The 21643-nt window shown below is 35.5% G+C and overlaps 1 protein-coding gene across 4 annotated transcripts in view; it reads left to right on the top strand.

Moving 5' to 3' along the window:
- Window positions 1-21643, top strand: part of usf2 (upstream transcription factor 2, c-fos interacting) — a 32544-nt gene that overhangs the window by 4540 nt on the left and 6361 nt on the right. Inside the window, exons 2-10 of one of the 4 annotated variants that reach the window (XM_062029533.1) lie at window positions 4128-4171; window positions 6846-6952; window positions 7082-7201; window positions 9372-9534; window positions 14174-14261; window positions 14514-14558; window positions 16993-17051; window positions 17897-17988; window positions 19627-19755. In XM_062029533.1, the coding sequence (XP_061885517.1) occupies window positions 4128-4171; window positions 6846-6952; window positions 7082-7201; window positions 9372-9534; window positions 14174-14261; window positions 14514-14558; window positions 16993-17051; window positions 17897-17988; window positions 19627-19755 (847 nt within the window). The remainder of the gene's footprint in view (window positions 1-4127; window positions 4172-6845; window positions 6953-7081; window positions 7202-9371; window positions 9535-14173; window positions 14262-14513; window positions 14559-16992; window positions 17052-17896; window positions 17989-19626; window positions 19756-21643) is intronic. The other 3 variants (XM_062029534.1, XM_062029535.1, XM_062029536.1) reach the window with 3 other exon arrangements.

Here is a 21643-nt window from a genome sequence, read left to right as displayed (position 1 = left end):
GCCTATAAGGCGAGCTTTTTTTTTTAATGTTTTTTTTTTATTTCGAACAAAATATCGACATATTTTTGTTTTCTCTTTACAACCGAAAGAGAGTATAAATAATCCGAGTTTATCTAAACCTAAAAATTTGTAAGATTTGTTCACTTGCTGTTTTCCCTTTGTAACACTATTTAAATCAATGAGTAATATATATAAAATGTTTGGGTTTTTTTCAATGATCGATATCGATAATAAGTGATATTTTGATGACTTATGGAAAGTATGGACCAGGAGAAAAATAAATTAAATGTTAACATTTGTATTTGAAATGCAATCTGGTTATAATCCCCATAGCTATAAAGGCAGAAAGGAAAAACAGCCATGGAAAACACTCAAAAAATGTAAATACAATTTTAAAATGACAATGAATACTTAACAGTAATTTCCTGAGAGGTGTAAAAATAAGGAATAAATAAATAAATGATAAATGGGTTATACTTGTATAGCGCTTTTCTACCTTCAAGGTACTCAAAGCGCTTTGACAGTATTTCCACATTTACCCATTCACACACACATTCACACACTGATGGCGGAATATGTCAGAAAAGCTTGATAAAGCGTAACAAAATAGTGCAATGTGTGGATTTGTGTTCTCATATCCGAGTAAACGTGAGACTGTTTTCTTAGTCTTTTCTGCTAGTTTTCGTAGCATTAAGGTCATTTTACAAAAACGTGACTATTACAGCCGGTGACCAAAAATTAACCTAGCATTTAGTCGATAAATAACTGCATTCCGTTGCTATGTTGAATCTTTACATTTAACGTAATGTATATTTTAGTACTTATTTGCAATGTTTCTTTAGTGTTCTTTTGCAATGCAGCCAAGCGAACACTAGATGGCGACTCACTTCAACGCCTTGTGTTGGCCGACATTTGTATGTACGGTGGCCTATAAGGCGAGCTTTTTTTTTTAATGTTTTTTTTTATTTCGAACAAAATATCGACATATTTTTGTTTTCTCTTTACAACCGAAAGAGAGTATAAATAATCCGAGTTTATCTAAGCCTAAAAATTTGTAAGATTTGTTCACTTGCTGTTTTCCCTTTGTAACACTATTTAAATCAATGAGTAATATATACAAGATGTTTGCGTTTTTTTCAATGATCGATATCGATAATAAGTGATATTTTGATGACTTATGGAAAGTATGGACCAGGAGAAAAAAAAATTAAATGTTAACATTTGTATTTGAAATGTAATCTGGTTATAATCCCCATAGCTATAAAGGCAGAAAGGAAAGGAAAAACAGCCATGGAAAACACTCAAAAAATGTAAATACAATTTTAAAATGACAATGAATACTTAACAGTAATTTCCTGAGAGGTGTAAAAATAAGGAATAAATAAATAAATGATAAATGGGTTTTACTTGTATATCGCTTTTCTACCTTCAAGGTACTCGAAGCACTTTGACAGTATTTCCACATTTACCCATTCACACACACATTCACACACTGATGGCGGAATATGTCAGAAAAGCTTGATAAAGCGTAACAAAATAGTGCAATGTGTGGATTTGTGTTCTCATATCCGAGTAAACGTGAGACTGTTTTCTTAGTCTTTTCTGCTAGTTTTCGTAGCATTAAGGTCATTTTACAAAAACGTGACTATTACAGCCGGTGACCAAAAATTAACCTAGCATTTAGTCGATAAATAACTGCATTCTGTTGCTATGTTGAATCTTTACATTTAACGTAATGTATATTTTAGTACTTATTTGCAATGTTTCTTTAGTGTTCTTTTGCAATGCAGCCAAACGAACACTAGATGGCGACTCACTTCAACGCCTTGTGTTGGCCGACATTTGTATGTACGGTGGCCTATAAGGCGAGCTTTTTTTTTTTAATGTTTTTTTTTATTTCGAACAAAATATCGACATATTTTTGTTTTCTCTTTACAACTGGAAGAGAGTATAAATAATCCAAGTTTATCTAAGCCTAACAATTTGTAAGATTTGTTCACTTGCTGTTTGCCCTTTATAACACTATTTAAATCAATGAGTAATAAATACAAGATGTTTACGGTTTTTTTATTGGTCGATACCGATAATAACTGATATTTTTATGACTTATGGAAACTATGGACCAGGAGAAAAATATATTAAATGTTAACATTTGTATTTGAAATGTAATCTGATTATAATCCCCTCAACTGTAAAGGCAGAAAGGAAATGGAACAGCCATGGAAAATAATCAATCAATATAAACACATTTCTAAAATGACAATAAATACTTAACAATAATAACCTGAGAGGTGTAAAAATAAGGAATATGTAAGAAAAGCTTGACAAAGCGTAACAAAATAGTGCAATGTGAGGATTTGTGTTCTCATATCCGAGTAAACGTGAGACTATTTTCTTAGTCTTTTCTGCTAGTTTTCGTAGCATTAAGGTCATTTTACAAAAACTTGACTACTACAGCCGGTGACCAAAAATTAACCTAGCATTTAGTCGGTAAATAACTGCATTCCGTTGCTATGTTAAATCTTTACATTTAAGTTATTGTATATTTGAGTACTTATTTACAATGTTTCTTTAGTGTTCTTTTGCAATGCAGCCAAGCGAACACTAGATGGCGACTCACTTCAACGCCTTGCGTTGGCCGACGTTTTTATGTACGGTGGCCTATAAGACGAGCTTTTTTAATGTTTTTTTTATTTCGAACAAAATTAGTATCCAAATATTTCCGTTTTCTCTTTACAACCGAAAGAGAGTATAAATAATCCGAGTTCATGCAAGCCTAACAATTTGTAAGATGTGTTCACTTGCTGTTTTCCCTTTATAACACTATTTAAATAAATGATTAATAAATACAAGATGTATACGTTTGTTATATTGGTCAATATCAATAATAACTGATATTTTTATGACTCATGGAAACTATGGACCAGGAGAAAAATATATTAAATGTTAACATTTGTATTTGAAATGTAATCTGATTATTATCCCCTCAGCTTTAAAGGCAGAAAGGAAATGGAACAGCCATGGAAAATAATCAATAAATGTAAATACAATTTTAAAATGACAATGAATACTTAAAAATAATTTCCTGAGCGGTGTAAAAATAAGGAATATAAAGTGTAACAAAATAGTGCAATGTGTGAAAATGTAAACATAGAGAAACTTGAGAAGAACCTTTTTTTTTACAGGTTTACTGCCAGGACGCTACGTGGTCTGTTTGACATTTAATTGTGTCTGTTATTTCATGTAAATGGGTTTATGTTATGCAGTAATTATGTAAAATATTATTGGACCAAATTATTATTTTAAAGTAGCACACTTGTTATATTTAGATTTGTATTTTATTCATACAGTCCTGCGCTTTAGTTCCTAGCAGTTGTTTCCGTGCATGGGAAAAGGGAATGAACAAGGTTTGAAAAGAAAAGAGGAGTGCGGCCAAAGACTACAGTCCGTTTGGAAAAAAATCCCCCAAAAACCGCCTTACTCTCGAGGTGACTTTTCCGGTTTAATCCACAATTTCTCCACTCTCGGCAGCACTCGTTTTTACTTTCTCTTCTCACTAAAATCAACAGGGAGACATCAAGATGTCACAACCAAAATGATAATTGATACTGTTACGCGATTGGCTGTTTAGCTTGTCCCTCTCATTGCTCACTGGTCACTTCCCTGCATGAATGCATTTTTTATTGATATCAATTATGTCTATCGCTATATACAGTATATCGATATCGTTTTATTGGCCCATCCCTCACATGTTAATCAGGATTCTTCTTCCTTGTAGTTTGTAAACACTTTGAGTTTGAACAGTTTCTTAAACTGGATTATTTTAGCACTTTGAGTTATTTACTTAATCCATTCCATAATTGAATTCTACATACTGATATGTTAAAGGTTTTAAGTGTTATACGTGCTTACACTTTGCATTTGTTTTGAAATACGTAAGAGGAGAATATTAAATCTTTTTGAACATGTTTTGGTAAATGTGGCAGCAAAATACCTCGTTAGCAGCATTCTACCGTTGTATTTGTTTGATGGTGTTTGCGTAGTTTAGGGTTTGGAGCGTTTGGACGTAGTTCCACGTTTCCCCCTGTCAGCCACCTGGAAATAACCAAATAATTTTGATGTTGCAGTCACGACAAACGGGATAACGACGAGGTGGTGCAGTTACAGGAAGGTAAGAACTTGTGTTTCTATCTTATCAATATACAGTATTATGGAAATTATTTTTTGTTTGTTAATTCTATTTTTTTTAAAAACAACACACTCCATTTTTTCAAGCCACTTTATTATGCTATAGCAAGCAAAATTTAACACTTTTTATTATTATTATGGGCTTCCATCGCTGAACTGCACTAGAATTTGAATTCCCTATTTGTAGTTCAGTCAGTAGAATAGAATAGAATGGAGTTTATTGTCATTATATTTGCATATAACGAGATTAAGGACTCCAATTTAAGGGGCAGTAGTTGAAACAGATATGGAATAAAAATGAATCACATAAGTAATAAAGATAAAAAATAAGAATTGAAATAAACAGACTACTATCCAATAAAAACAATAAGCAATCCTGTACAATATACAAAAAACTGTACAATATACAGAACAAAACAAGAGTACTGGAGTAATAAAGTAATGACAATCAGTGTCGGACGTATTGCACTCGAAGGGTAATATTGCACAGTAGGATATTGGGGTAGGACATTGTATAGGGGTGAATCATTTATTATAAGTTTGAGTTCAGGATGGTGACAATAATTGTATAAAATATTATTAAAGTATTGTTTATACAACTGTCTGTTGCAGGACTAAATATCATGTTACTCAATCTCAGATTAAAAAGATAACGTGTAAGCAATCAAAAAGTTTTTGTATTATTTTAACGCTATTTTTATTAACGTTTTCATGGGGTTTCAGTAAGATACTGCACTAGATTTCTGATTTTCAGTATTGGTTACATAACTGTGTGTTATGGGACTAAACAGAACTTTTTAAAAACTCATAGTAAAAAAAAAAAAAAAAGTGTAATCAATCATAAAATAATTTATATTCATTTAACCCTAGTTTTATTATTATTATGATCCAGTGGTGAACGGTATTGAAATTTTGATTTCCAGTATATTTCCATAACCGTTTGTTGATCGTGGATGAAAAAAAAGTTTATTTTTCAGCTTCTCTAATATCATAAAGTGCAGTTCTACTATTAAAGAGCTTAAAAAAATAACAGGGCAGTCAGAAGTAGGGTTGTACGGTATACCGGTACTAGTATAGTACCGCGATACTAATGAATCATAAATGGTAATATACCGCCTCTAAAAAACGGTTCCCCCTTCTGTTCTTTTTTTTAACGGGCGTGACGGCGCATCATAGTCACGCCGTGACATTGCTGGTTTTACGAGCAGAGGAGCATGTTCGGCAGCGCACAATCACGGAGTACTTTACAAGCAGACACAGTGTGTAGACAAAAAAGGGAGAATGGACGCATTTTGGCCTACGATATAACACTAAAACGCCCTAAGTAAGAGAGGGTTTAAAACAGTGTTAAAGCTACTTCTAAATCACTAATTCTCGTTTCCATGGTGACAAATAAAGTGAGTTTCTTACAAGTATCATTATCACTTCAGGACAAGGAATAGCTGAACATGCTTCACTACACATCGTGGGAGGATACAATAGCTCACCGGCGTCACAATGTAAACAAATGCTATGTGTGGATCTACACCTGACATCCACTGTAACGATACCAAGTACAAGAGCGTATCTAGTCGATACTATTATGATTACACAAAATAGTCTTTTTTTAAATTCATATTATGTTTATAAACTCAGGAAATACGTCCCCGGACACATGAGGACTTAAATTATGACCATTGTAAGACAAGCTCCAGCACCCCCCGCGACCCCGAACGGGACAAGCGGTAGAAAATGGATGGAAGACCTCACCGTTGTAAGATCTATAAGAAGTATTTGGTATCTGATCGATACCCAAATTTGTGGTATCATCCAAAACTAATGTAAAGTATCAAAGAAGAGAAGAATAAGTGATTATTACATTTTAACAGAAGTGTAGATAGAACATGTTAAAACAGAAAATAAGCAGATATTAACAGTAAATGAACAAGTGGATTAATAATAAATTTTCTACCTCTCTTCCTTAATAATGTTGACAAAATAATAGGTGTATAAATGACACAATATGTTACTGCATATGTCAGCAGACTAATTAGGAGTCTGTTTGTTTACTTACTACTAAAAGACAAGTTGTCTAGTATGTTCACTATTTTATTTAAGGACAAAATTGCAATAACAAACATATGTTTCATGTACTGTAAGATTGTTTGTTAAAATAAAGCCATTTTTTTGTGGTCCCCTTTATTTAGAAAAGTATCTAAATTAGGGCGGCAACTAACGATTAAGTTGATAATCGATTAATCTGTCGATTATTACTTCGATTAATCGATTAATAATCGGATAAAGGAGACAAACTACATTTCTATCCTTTCCAGTATTTTATTGGGGAAAAAACAGGATACTGGCACCATACTTATTTCGATTATTGTTTCTCAGTTGTTTGTACATGTTGCAGTTTATAAATAAAGGTTTATAAAAAAATAATTGCCTCTGCACGTAGCATAGATCCAACGAATCGATGACTAAATTAATCGGCAACTATTTTTATAATCGATTTTAATCGATTAGTTGTTGCAGCCCTAATCGAAATACACTTTGGTACCGGTACCAAAATATTGGTATCGGGACAACCCGAGTCAGAAGTGAACACCAATTTTATTATTTTTATTGAGACGCATATTGGGGTTAAATGCTACTCCCTGTGGACGTGTATGTTGCAGGAGAAGCCGAGGAGCAGTCAGCAGGCAGCATCCCTGGTGTCCCACAGGCTTCTTTCACCGACCACAATGTCCAGTACCAGTTCCGCACAGAAAATAGCGGCGGACAGGTAAGCATCTAAAAACCTACATGGTTCAATTTAACCAAAAATATGTTGAAAGAGGGCTATAGATATTTAAAAAAAACAAACAAATTGTTTGATGCGATCATCATTTGACATCATCTGGCCCCTTTTTAGGTGACGTATCGCGTAGTTCAGTTGGCGGACGACAGCGTTGACGCGTCAGCCGACGGCACCGGGGCCGTTAGCGTCGTCTCTACCGCCGCCTTTGCAGGAGCGCCACAAACTGTGACACAGGTGGGCGACGCAAACAAGTCAGTCAGTACTAAGCATCAATTACACACAAAATCAGGGACAGCCGCAGAGTCCTGTAAGAGCCAATACTCGATATGTGGCAAAATAAAGTTCATTTGCACATTTTTGCGGGTTGCGGAAAAAACAAGACACTGTAAAAGCCTGCATTGTGCTGCTGCGTCAAGGAGCTAAAGCATCGAACACTATATTGATTAGTTATGAGTAGGGATAGGTGTCGTCTAGGGATGTCCGATAATATCGGCCGATAAATGCTTTAAAATGTAATATCGGAAATTATCGGTATCGGTTTCTAAAAGTAAAATGTATGACGTTTTAAAACGCCGCTGTGTGCACGGACGTAGGGAGAGGTACAGAGTGCCGATAAACCTTAAAGGCATTTCCTTTGCGTGCGTGCCGTCCGAGTCACATAATATCTACCGGCTGTTCTCATCACGAATTAATGCAAGGCATACTTGGTCAACAGCCATTCAGGTCACACTGAGGGTGGCCGTATAAACAAGTTTAACACTGTTACAAATATGCGCCACACTGTGAACCCACGGCAAACACATTTCGGGAGAACATCCGCACCGTAACACAACAAAACAAATACCCAGAATCCCTTGCAGTACTAACTCTTCCGGGACGCTATAATATAAACCCCCCCAGCCACCCCAACCCCGCCCACCTCAACCTCCTCATGGTCTCTCTCAGGGAGAGCATGTCCCAAATTCCAAGCTGCTGTTTGGATAGATAGATAGTACTAGAGATGTCCGATAATATCGGCCTGCCGATATTATCGGCCGATATATGCGTTAAAATGTAATATCGGAAATTATCGGTATCGTTTTTTTTATTATCAGTATCGTGTTTTTTTTTGGTTTTTTTTGTTGTTGTTTTTTTTAATTAAATCCACATAAAAAACACAAGATACACTTACAATTAGTTCACCAACCCAAAAAACCTCCCTCCCCCATTTACACTCATTCACACAAAAGGGTTGTTTCTTTCTGTTATTAATATTCTGGTTCCTACATTATATATCAATATATATCAATACAGTCTGCAAGGGATACAGTCCGTAAGCACACATGATTGTGCGTGCTGCTGGTCCACTAATAGTACTAACCTTTAACAGTTAATTTTACAAATTTTCATTAATTACTAGTTTCTATGTAACTATTATTATATTGTTTTACTTTCTTTTTTATTCAAGAAAATGTTTTTAATTTATTTATCTTATTTTACTAATTTTTTTAAAAAGTACCTTATCTTCACCATACCTGGTTGTCCAAATTAGGCATAACAATGTGTTAATTCCACGACTGCATATATCGGTTGATATCGGTATCGGTTGATATCGGTATCGGTAATTAAAGAGTTGGACAATATCGGAATATCGGATATCGGCAAAAAGCCATTATCGGACATCCCTAGATAGTACTTTATTGATTCCTTCCCTCAGGAAAATTTAAATTCCAGCAGCAGTGTACAGAATTGAGATCGAATTTAAAAAGTAAATAATGGGGGTATAAATGGGAACAGAATAGAAAAATATTACAATAAGAATAAAAATAAAAAGCAACAATGAGAATAAAAATATAACAGTAAAATAAGAATATAACAAGAGAAACTAGGCAGTAGTGACCACGTTATGAAAAAGTATTGCACTGTTATTGTTTTGAGGCATGTTAAAAAAAAATAACGCACTTTGTGACTTCAATAATAAATATGGCAGTGCCATGTTGGCATTTTTTTTCCATAACTTGAGTTGATTTATTTTGGAAAACCTTGTTACATTGTTTAATGCATCCAGCGGGGCATCACAACAAAACTAGGCATACTAATGTGTTAATTCCACGACTGTATATATCGGTATCGGTTGGTATCGGTAATTAAGAGTTGGACAATATCGGATATCGGCAAAAAAGACATTATCGGACATCTCTAAAAATATATATTTTTACAATAACACCACCTGTTGCTGAGTGTGCGTTCATTCCGTATTTTTGTCCAGTCTGGTTATTATCGTTTAACTTATTATTTTTAACATTATGGGCCAAAATATTAGAGACAACCCTCAACATGATGCAAAGCAATTCTATACACCATTGCGTCCACTGGCCAAATGCTACTGGCTAATATCGTGTTTTTATTCGTCACCATCATCCAGGCTGTAATTCAGAACCCTTTCAGCAACGGCGGGAGTCCTGTGGGTGAGACGGTCGGAGGGGAGACGCGTTTCGCCTATTTCCCCGCCGCCGCTGTCAGCGACGGTACATCCACGGCGGTGTCCGTGCAGGCCAGCGCGGACCCAAGCATCACACAGGGTGGAGGTACGTCTACACACTTTTATGTTGTCACATGTCTAGCAAGTCGTGACTCCACAATAAGATGAGTTCAATCCTATCCATATCCCTGGGCTGATATTCGGTAAGTCAATTAACCGACAATAAATTAATATTAAGTCGGTAAGTTTTCTAGCGTCGATAAATCGCCATGTGCTTACTTCCAGAGCATTCACGCTTTTTGTTGCTTTCAGCAGCTACGCCCGTTAGTCCCATATTTATCAATCAATTTTTACTTATATAGCCCTAAATCACGAGTGTCTCAAAGGGCTGCACAAGCCACAACGACATCCTCGGCTCAAATCCCACATCAGGGCAACAAAAAGCTTAACCCTATGGAATACAATGAGAAACCTTGGAGGGGACCGCAGATGTGTTTTTTTTTGGTGAACAACCTGTCCTCACGGCCACATCTTTCATCTTTCAAGCACACCTGTGAAGTGAAAACCACTTCAGGTGACTACCTCTTGAAGCTCATGGAGAGAATGCCCAGAGTGTGCAAAGGAGTAATCAGAGCAAAGGGTGGCTATTTAGAAAAAACTAGAATATAAAACATGTTTTCAGTTATTTCACCTTTTTTTTTGTTAAGTACATAACTCTACATGTGTTCATTCATAGTTTTGATGTGACAATCTACAATGTAAATAGTCATGAAAATAAAGAAAACTCATTGACTGAGAAGGTGTGTCCAAACTTTTGGCCTGTACTGTGTATGCATTATTATGTATTATCGTTACATCAATGGTTACAGTGTTTCCCATAAACTGCCAAGATACCTGTGGCGGCGGGGGCGTGGCTATGGGCGTGGTCAACATGACATCATCGAGTAATTTGCATAATTTACTACAATGATATGATTTTCTCTAAAAAGGCTCAAAAAATGTATACTTACTAATTAATAATAACAGTTTTGTTTTAAACGTCCATCCATACATCCATTTTACAATATAATTACAACACTTTATGTACATATTTATATACAGATTTGAACAATAAGTTATTCACTGAAATATATTTATTAATTGTGGTTCTTACAAAAAATATATCTTATAAAATATAAAAGCTAAAATGTCTCATAAAGCTCTGCCCCTTTAATTAGTGCATACTAAATAATTTAACTTTAGCCTACTACTACAACCATATTATTTACCAGCAACATAAAGTGAAACAGAGGCAGAGGTGTCCTGCCACAGTCAGTAACAAATAAACAGAAAACAGTAGTGGTGGTAGATAGACACAGAGCTTCATCAAACATCTGATCCACTGAACTTTTAAAAAAGCTCCAAAAATCTTGAACTTTAGACTGCCATCAGTTTTACTCCCTACACTTAACCATGTGTTTCCTACTGCCTGTAGACTTTGCACCCTTTGTTATATACACATGTTGTGTTTCTAATATAAATACATTTAATAAAGTCAAATACAAATAAGGCAACAAGAGAAGTATCCTACACTTCTCTTTTGTAAAGTAAATCTGAACAGCCTATATGATTTGCCTGTGAAGCTGGACAACAACAAAAAAATAAATATTTTTTTATTTTTTTATTTTTTTTACAATTTGTGGCGGACGTAATTCTTTCGTGGCGGGCCGCCACAAATAAATGAATGTGTGGGAAACACTGGGTTAATTTGGTTTCATAAAAATATGGGCAATAATATAGTTTATCTGCAATAATTTGTAGGTCATTATATCGTCAATTAAAATGTGTTATCGGCCCAGGCCTACCTATCCATGGCCTCCAATATTATGTTGATAATTTCATTCACATCATAAGCAGGGTTCATCTGTTCCTTTCATAGTGTCATAAACTTTTTAGGGCAGTACAATTAATCACATTTTAATCACGATTTTGGCTGTCACGATCAAACAAGGTTGATCTTTGCATATTTTAACATTTCAAAAGCGGCCTCTGTGCATACCAAATCAAGCACTTTTATTGCCTGCGGTGGCAGATAAAGCAGCAGCAGCTGCTCATCATTTTCTTGTGTATTGGCACAAAGTATGGTGTCAAAACAGTGCCAAAAATAATTGCGCAAAAAAGACCAACCCACCCTCTGCGCGCGCGTGGCCTCTATGTGTGCACACGCGGACTCATTTTACGCTCGCGTGGCCTCTTTGGAGTAAAGATAGCTGCACGGAGTAAAATGAGTCTGCACACGTGGTTTAATTCCATGCAGAATGAGTCTGCACATGCGCAGAATGAGCCTGCACGTGCGCAGAATGAGCCTGCACGTGAGCGCAAAATAAGTGTGTTCGCGCTAAGTGTGGTTTATTTGGCAGCGTTTTAATGCCATAACAGAGCTCCATGACTTCGCTGGCCGACATTTACCAACTTTTCCCGGGCTGCTGCAGCCGGTCGCCTCCTTTCGTCTCCGTGGAATCTTAACGCCGCGTGTTCTAGACCGGGCCGTTGTTGTTAGAGGACAAAAGTCGTGGACGCCTGCACGACACGCCGCTCTGCTTATCTCCTTGGAGTCGCACGGAGAGGACAAGTGTGTGTTCGCACAAAACGGGCTCCCCATTTAAATGTGTGTGTGTGTGTGTGTGAGAGGCAGCACAGTGCAACAGGGGTTTTGTGCATTTTGTCATTAGATTGACATGTTTCACACTGCAAACAATCAAATGGATGATTAGGTAAAGCGGTGGGGACCTAACTGATGACATGTGGGCCAAAGTGACTGTTATTCATGGCCCCGAACAAAACATCAAAAATAGATGGAGCTTAAGGCCTCATGTAATGAGAAAAAATTCAAATGTTAATATTAATAATGAACAAAAAAGTTTTTAGCCTTTCAAATTCATTATACAAAAGCAGTGAAGTTGTCACGTTGTGTAAATAAAAACAGAATACAATGATTTGCTAATCCTTTTCAATTTATATTCAATTGAATAGACTGCAAAGACAAGATATGTAATGTTCAAACTGGTCAACTTTATTTTTTGCAAATATTAGCTCATTTGGAATTTGATGCCTGCAACATGTTTCAAAAAAGCTGGCACAAGTGGCAAAAAAGACTGAGGAATGCTCGTCAAACACTTATTTGGAACATCCCACAGGTGAACAGACTAATTGGGAACAGGTGGGTGCCATGATTGGGTATAAAGGCAGCTTCCATGAAATGCTCAGTCATTCACAAACAAGGATGGGGCGAGGGTCACCACTTTGTCAACAAATGCGTGAGCAAATTGTCAAACAGTTTAAGAACAACATTTCTCAACCAGCTATTGCAAGGAATTTAGGGATTTCACCATCTTCGGTCCGTAATATCATCAAAAGGTTCAGAGAATCTGGAGAAATCACTGCACGTAAGCGGCAATGCCCGTGACCTTCGATCCCTCAGGCGGTACTGCGTCAAAAAGCGACATCAGCGTGTAAAGGATATCACCACATGGGCTCAGGAGCACTTCAGAAAACCACTGTCAGTAACTACAGTTGGTCGCTACATCTGTAAGTGCAAGTTAAAACTCTACTATGCAAAGCCAAAACCATTTGTCAACAACACCCAGAAACGCTGCCAGCTTCGCTGGGCCCAAGTTGATCTAAAATGGATTGATGCAAAGTGGAAAAGTGTTCTGTGGTCTGACGTGTCCACATTTCAAATTGTTTTTGGAAACTGTGGACGTCGTGTCCTCCGGACCAAAGAGGAAAAGAACCATCCGGACTGTTATAAGCGCAAAGTTGAAACGCCAGCATGTGTGATGGTATGGGGGTGTATTAGTGCCCAAGACATGGGTAACTTACACATCTGTGAAGGTGCATTTAATGCTGAAAGGTACATACAGGATTTGGAGCAACACATGTTGCCATCCAATCAACGTCATTTTCATGGACGCCCCTGCTTATTTCAGCAAGACAATGCCAAGCCACGTGTTACAACAACGTGGCTTCATAGTAAAAGAGTGCAGGTACTAGACTGGCCTGCCTGTAGTCCAGACCTGTCTCCCATTGAAAATGTGTGGCGCATTATGAAGCCTAAAATACCTCAAGGGACACCCCGGACTGTTGAACAACTTAAGCTGTACATCAAGCAAGAATGGGAAAGAATTCCACCTGAAAAGCTTCAAAAATGTGTCTCCTCAGTTCCCAAACCTTTACTGAGTGTTGTTAAAAGGAAAGGCCATGTAACACAGTGGTAAAAATGCCCCTGACAACTTTTTTGCAATGTGTTGCTGCCATTAAATTCTAAGGTAATGATTATTTGCCAAAAAATATTAAGTTTCTCAGTTCGAACGTTAAATATCTTGTCTTTGCAGTCTATTCAATTGAATATAAGTTGAAAAGGATTTGCAAATCATTGTATTCTGTTTTTATTTACCATTTACACAACGTGACAACTTCACTGCTTTTGGCTTTTGTAAATCCATGTTGTCATGTTCAAGCCTGGTCTGTCTCCTTTCTCCCTCCTGTTAAGCAACTGTGCTTCCTGTGCTTTCCATGTGCTGTTTACATGGTGAGGCATTCAAACGCGCCTTGTTAGGCAAATATGCTTTCAGGCACTCGCAGTGCTTTTTTTAATTGAGTACGGCTACAAAATAAGCCACCAAAAACCCTTGCAACCAAAACATTGGGTCATCGTTTAATATTTATCCTTTTTAAATCAGTATATTTTTGTTATTTGTGTTCAGGTCAGTTTTACGTAATGATGACTCCACCTGAGGTTCTGCAGTCGGCGGCCCAACGTTCATTGGCCCCACGCGGACACGCTTTCCCAGCGTAAGTACACAAAGCCTTTTTGCACTTCCACAAAAGTCCTCCCTAAAATCACCACATTCTTCCTCCACACATGGCCACTCTTTGAGACCGACCTTTTTAAAAACCTCCCATGTATTCCCTTTTTGAAAAAGTCCTCTAAACATGATTCGCACTAGAGATGAGGAAAAAAAACCCTGGAGATCAATAGCCGTCCTTTTTAAATGATCAAACATCTGAAAACCACACTGTGTCCTACTTACCTGCCATCCCCAGAGACCTTGATGAAAGCGAGATGTTGCAGCATGGCAGCACAAACTGGTGAGGAGACCTTTCAACATTCGACCCCATGTTGCCAAACTAGCCCTCATCACTACTTCATGTACAGATGGAACAAAACAATCATGCATTGTGTGGTGTGTGTGGGTTCTTGTCACCTATAGGGTATACTTTCTTATATGTTAACCCCTTCTCTTTTATTTAGTAAAACGTCTGGTTGTAGGAATGCAAAAAGGCAATTTAATATTTTTGTATATTTAACTCAATTTACTAGAAAGACTGAAAAAAACCTGTTTTTGATTTTTTGATTTTGCAATACTCTAAAGGCTAAACAACTATTTGATATATTTTTAATGTTATATATATATATATATATATATATATATATATATATATATATATAATGTATACTGTATATATATATATATACTTTATATATATGTGTATATATATATATAGATATATGTATATATATATGTATTTTTTTTTAAAATTATTATTATTAATTCTTTTTTGAGTAACGTTTTTTTTATGTTCATTTTGTAAAAAGGCTATAAAAATGTTTTTAATAACATTTGGATTTTTTTTAATTTTGCAATACTGTAAAGGCTAAACAACAATTTGATATATTTTTTATGTATGCTTTTTAATTTTATAAACCAAACAAACAAACAAACAAAATAATATATATATATATATATAAAATGTATACTGTATATATATACTTTATATATATATGTGTATATATATATATAGATATATGTATATATATATGTATTTTTTTTAAAAATTATTATTAATTTTTTTTGAGTAACGTTTTTTTTATGTTCATTTTGTAAAAAGGCTATAAAAATGTTTTTTATAACATTTGGATTTTTTTAAATTTTGCAATACTGTAAAGGCTAAACAACAATTTGATATATTTTTTATGTAACAAACAAACAAAATAATATATATATATATATATATATATATATATATATATATTTTTTGGAGTAAAAAGCCACACAATTTGTTCATGTTCATCATTTTGTAAAAAGGCTATAAAAAAAAAATGTTATAACGTTTAGATTTTTTAAAATTTTGCAATACTGTAAAGGCTAAAAAACTATTTCATATATTTTTTATGTATGCTTTTCAAATGTTTTTTTTAAATATATATATATATACCGGTATATAATGTGATATATTATATTATATCTTTGAGTTAAAATGCCACACAATTTTTTTATGTTCATCATTTTGTAACAAGGCTAAAAAAAAAAATTTTAGATTTTTTTTCCATTTTGCAATACTGTAAAGGCAAAAAAAATATTTGATATATTTTTTATGTATGCTTTTTAATTTTATAAACAAAAACAATTTTTTCTTAAAAAAATAAAATAAAATATATATATATATATATATATATATATATATATATATATATATATATATATATATATATATATATATATATATATATATATATATATATATATATATTCTTGAGTAAAAATGCCACACAATTGTTTTATGTTCATTTTGTAATAAGGCTAAAAAAACATTTTATGTTTAGATTTAGTCTAAAATTTAAAAACAATTTTTTTTTTTCGTTTTGTAAATGGACTAGAAAATTAAGTTTTAGTATATCTAAAAAAAATTGTAAAATAGATTAAAAAACACATATATTTTTCCAATAAAGAAGACTAAGCATTGTTTTATCTTTTATCTAATTTAGTAAAAAGGCTGAAGAACATTTATCACTTTATTTTAGGTCTAGTACAACAGCTATAACCATTTTTATATTCTGTGTTTGGTAAAAATACAAAACAAATGTTTTATATTTTTAAGTGTATATACATATATTTATATATATATATATATATATATATATATATATATATATATATATATATATATATATATATATATATATAGGTATAGATATAATTATTATATTTTTTTCACTCATTATTTTGTAAAAATACAAACAAATGTTTGATATTAAGTATATATATATTTATTTTCAATCATTATTTGGTAGACAGGATAGACAATTAAATAACATTATAAAAAGGCCAAAAAACCTTTATATTTAAATTAACCTTTTATGTTTGTATATTTAACTTTGTAAAAAAAAAACAAAAAACCTTTAAAAAACATTTAAATGCAAAGCTTTTTTTACTTTATTAGTATAAATGATCAACATTGCAGCATTCTTTGCATTTTGCTTTTGTGCTCTATTTGATCCATTTTGCAGTTTAATTTTCTTTCTGCAATATGCTGCGGACCAATAAAAAACCCAACACAAATGGCCCCCAATGGCGCAGTTTGGACTTAGGGGGGAAGGCTCCCAAAAGTCTGGCCTTTGAAGGCTTTACACCTCCAAAATTGTGATGATCTAGTAAGAGTAAACAATAATTTAGTTGATGTTCTCTGATGTGTGAAATTGTAGCTAGAATTTACGGGGAAAACTGCTTTTGTTTCCTTCCAGGAAGGTGGAAGGTCCACGGGCACCTCGCGATGAAAGGAGGCGAGCGCAGCACAATGAGGGTATACTTCTAAATTTGTTTTGACAGTTGGGAACAAACAATCCATGAACCTTGAAATGTTGAATATTACTTAACTGCCATGTGATCAACAGTGATGTACAAAACCCAAAACCAGTGAAGTTGGCATGTTGTTTAATTCGTAAATAAAAGCAGAATATGATTTGCTAATCCTTTTCAACTTTTAAAGCCGGCAGCATTCCTGGGTGTTGTTGATAAATGGCTTTCGCTTTGCATAGTAGAGTTTTAACTTGCACTAGCAGATGTAGCGACGAACTTAGTTACTGACAGTGGTTTTCTGAAGTGTTCCTGAGCCCATGTGGTGATATCCTTTACACACTGATGTTGCTTTTTGATGCAGTACCGCCTGAGGGATCGAAGGTCCGTAATATTAGCGCTTACGTGCAGTGATTTCTCCAGATTCTTTAAACCTTATGATGATATTATGGACCGTAGATGGTGAAATCCCAAAATTCCTTGCAATAGCTGGTTGAGAAATGTTGTTCAATTTGTTGACAAAGTGGTGACCCTCGCCCCATCCTTGTTTGTGAATGTTTTTATACCCAATCATGGCACCCACCTGTTCCCAGTAAGCCTGTTCACCTGTGGGATGTTCCAAATAAGTGTTTAATGAGCATTCCTCAACTTTCTCAGTCTTTTTTGCCACTTGTGCCAGCTTTTTTGAAACATAGAATAGAATAGAAAGTACTTTATTGATCCCTGGGGGAAATTCAGCACCACATGTTGCAGGCAACGTGCCAACTTCACTGCTTTTGGGGTTTGTAGTTTCTCTCTTTCTGTGTAGTGAATAATCTGTGATGGTGCCTGTTTTTATTTCCTTCCTTTTAGTGGAAAGAAGAAGAAGAGACAAGATCAACAACTGGATTGTCATGCTGTCCAAAATCATCCCCGACTGCAACATTGACAGTAGAACAGGCGCAGTAAGTGTTCAGTATCAGACCATGTACACACCAATATGGATATTATTTAAAAAAAAACACAAATTTCTCACTCCTTTTGAAGCAAATCTCCACAGGCAGCTGACTTGGTTGCGATTATTCAGCGGAATGATACGCGGTCAAACGGACTAGTTTGTTTGGCGCAATGAGACGCTGTACGAAAAGCTGTGGTTAAAAAACGTGGGAAAATGTTGCACATTTCTTACGGCACAAGACAAAAAGATCAGTTTAACCCGTCCATACTCCAGATTAGATTAGATTAAACTTCATTTATCCTGCCTCTAAGGGAAATGAAGGCTCCAATAGCAGCAACACCATATGCAGTACAGTAGTAGGTACACGTTTTTTTTTGCACACTTTTGGTATTCTCTCGATGAGCTTCAAGATGTAGTCACCTGAAAGGGTTTTCACTTCACAGGTGTCATAATTTTGATGCCTTTAGTGAAAATCTACAATGTAAATAGTCATGAAAATACACTACCGTTCAAAAGTTTGGGGTCAACCAAACAATTTTGTGGAATAGCCTTAATTTCTAGAACAAGAGTTTCTAGAACTGTCGAGTTTCAGATGAAAGTTCTCTTTTTCTGGCCATTTTGAGCGTTTAATTGACCCCACAAATGTGATGCTCCAGAAACTCAAACTGCTCAAAGGAAGGTCAGTTTTGTAGCTTCTGTAACGAGCTAAACTGTTTTCAGATGTGTGAACATGATTGCACAAGGGTTTTCTGATCATCAATTAGCCGTCTGAGCCAATGAGCAAACACATTGTACCATTAGAACACTGGAGTGATAGTTGCTGGAAATGGGCCTCTATACACCTTATGTAGACATTGCACCAAAAACCAGACATTTGCCGCTAGAATAGTCATTTACCACATTAGCAATGTATAGAGTGTATTTCTTTATCTTCATTGAAAAGTACAGGGCTTTTCCTTCAAAAATAAGGACATTTCAATGTGACCCCAAACTTTTGAACGGTAGTGTAAAAAAAACACATTGAATGAGAAGGTGTGTCCAAACTTTTGGCCTGTACTGTATATCATTTTTTTTTCTTTTTTTTTCTAAAAAGTAATTTGTAATAATTTCCCTTCAAAACCGTTCACTGGCTTCCTGTTCCACTCCGGATGGAATACAAAGTCTCCCTATTAACCCACCAGTGCCTCCATGGAAATGCCCCCCCCCCCTCTACCTCAAAGAACTGCTCACCCCCAAATCCTCCACACGACACCTCCGCTCCGGACAGGCTAACCTCCTCCAACCTCCGAGGACAAAGCTACGAACAATGGGAGACCGGGCTTTCTGCTCCGCCGCTCCCAGTCTGTGGAACGCTCTCCCTGACCACCTGAGGGCACCACAGACTGTGGATGCTTTTAAAAAAGGCTTAAAAACTCTTCTTTTTAAAAAAAAAAAAAAGCCTTTTTTTTTTTAGATTTATGCCTGCTAGTTCTAGCTATTAGGCTGTTCTATTTTTTATTTTTATTTATTTGTATTATCTTTTTATTTTTTTAACACACTAGCACTTTGAGGTTGTTTGCTCAATGTAAAGTGCTTTTTACAAATAAAATCTATTATTATTATTATTATTATTATTATAATTGTCTTCTCTTTTTTTCCCCCGCAGAGTAAAGGAGGCATCCTGTCCAAAGCTTGTGATTATATCCGAGAGCTGCGTCAGAACAACCAGCGACTGCAGGACAGCTACAAAGAAGCAGAGAGAATCGAGCTGGACAATGAACTACTAAGACAACAGGTGAACAAAGAACTAGGGGTGCAACGGCCATTCGACAAAAATCGACTATAAAATTGGGCGCCGACCAATGGATTTGTCGATAATAGTCGTGACGTCATTGTTTAATCCGGACAGAAGTAGTCATCTTTATTTTTAGTTTGCACATGTCTAAAATGATCTCAAACTGAAATTGAAAGACAATATCTAAATTAGAACCACTGAATATCTGTAAACTTTATAATCCGATTAATCGACTAATCGTTAAGATAGTCGACGACTATCAAAATGGAGCGGCCATCCAGAAACTCGAGGGTTCCCGGTTCAAATTCAGCTTTCGCCATCTTTAATAACTGCTATTGTGTCCTTGGGCGAGACACTTCACCCACCTTGCTCCGAGTGCCACCCACGCTGGTATAAATGAAGCTTACCACCACCAAACTTTAATGTATGGGTTTCTCATTGTAAAGCGCATCGAGACATTTATGGAAAAACATAAATATTAGGGATGTCCGATAATGGCTTTTTGCCGATATGCCGATATTGTCCAACTCTTTAATTACCGATACCGATATCAACCGATACCGATATCAACCGATATATACAGTCGTGGAATTAACACATTATTATGCCTAATTTGGACAACCAGGTATGGTGAAGATAAGGTACTTTTTAAAAAAATGAATCAAATAAAATAAGATAAATAAATTAAAAACATTTTCTTGAATAAAAAAGAAAGTAAAACAATATAGAAACAGTTACATAGAAACTAGTAATTAATGAAAATTTGTAAAATTAACTGTTAAAGGTTAGTATTATTAGTGGACCAGCAGCACGCACAATCATGTGTGCTTACGGACTGTATCCCTTGCAGACTGTATGTATGAATGTAGGAACCAGAATATTAATAACAGAAAGAAACAACCCTTTTGTGTGAATGAGTGTAAATGGGGTGGGTTGGTGCACTAATTGTAAGTGTATCTTGTGTTTTTTATGTGGATTTAATAAAAAAAAACAAAAAACGATACTGATAATAAAAAAAACGATACCGATAATTTCCGATATTACATTTTAACGCATTTATCGGCCGATAATATCGGCAGACCGATATTATCGGACATCTCTAATAAATATCATTAATTTAATTTTCGTTAGTTGCAGCCCCAAAGGAAACAAACACACTTAGTATCGGCCATACTGTTACGCCCCAGTGCAAGTGGACCATAACAGCACAATATTTGCTGCCCCTCCACAGAGTTTCATGGAGACCAATTGTGTTGTTTTAACATAATCCTGCTAACGAGCAATCAAAACAATAAGGTTTTTTGTAAGCCCCACGCCAGAAGTTTTCCCCGGTTTTCATATCAATCAATCAATCAATGTTTACTTCTATAGCCCTAAATCACGAGTGTCTCAAAGGGCTGCACAAGCCACAACGACATCCTCTGTTCAGATCCCACATCAGGGCAAGGAAAAACTCAACCTAATGGGACAATGGGAAACCTTGGAGAGGACCGCAGATGTGGGGACCCCCCTCCCCCCAGGGCGACCGGTGCAATGGACGTCGAGTGGGTCTGACATAATATTGTGAGAGTCCAGTCCATAGTGGGTCCAACATACTAGTGTGAGAGTCCAGTCCATAGTGGGTCCAACATAATAGTGTGAGAGTCCAGTCCATAGTGGATCTAACATAATAGTGTGAGAGTTCAGTCCATAGTGGATCTAACATAATAGTGAGAGTCCAGTCCATAGTGGGTCCAACATAATAGTGTGAGAGTCCAGTCCATAGTGGATCTAACATAATAGTGTGAGAGTCCAGTCCATAGTGGATCTAACATAATAGTGTGAGAGTCCAGTCCATAGTGGATCTAACATAATAGTGAGAGTCCAGTCCATAGTGGATCTAACATAA

The sequence above is a fragment of the Entelurus aequoreus genome, linkage group LG20 (genome assembly GCF_033978785.1).
Source record: "Entelurus aequoreus isolate RoL-2023_Sb linkage group LG20, RoL_Eaeq_v1.1, whole genome shotgun sequence".
Taxonomy (NCBI): Eukaryota; Metazoa; Chordata; class Actinopteri; order Syngnathiformes; family Syngnathidae; genus Entelurus; species Entelurus aequoreus.
The sequence above is the reverse complement of the archived record's forward strand: the minus strand, read 5'-3'. Positions and strand labels throughout refer to the sequence as shown.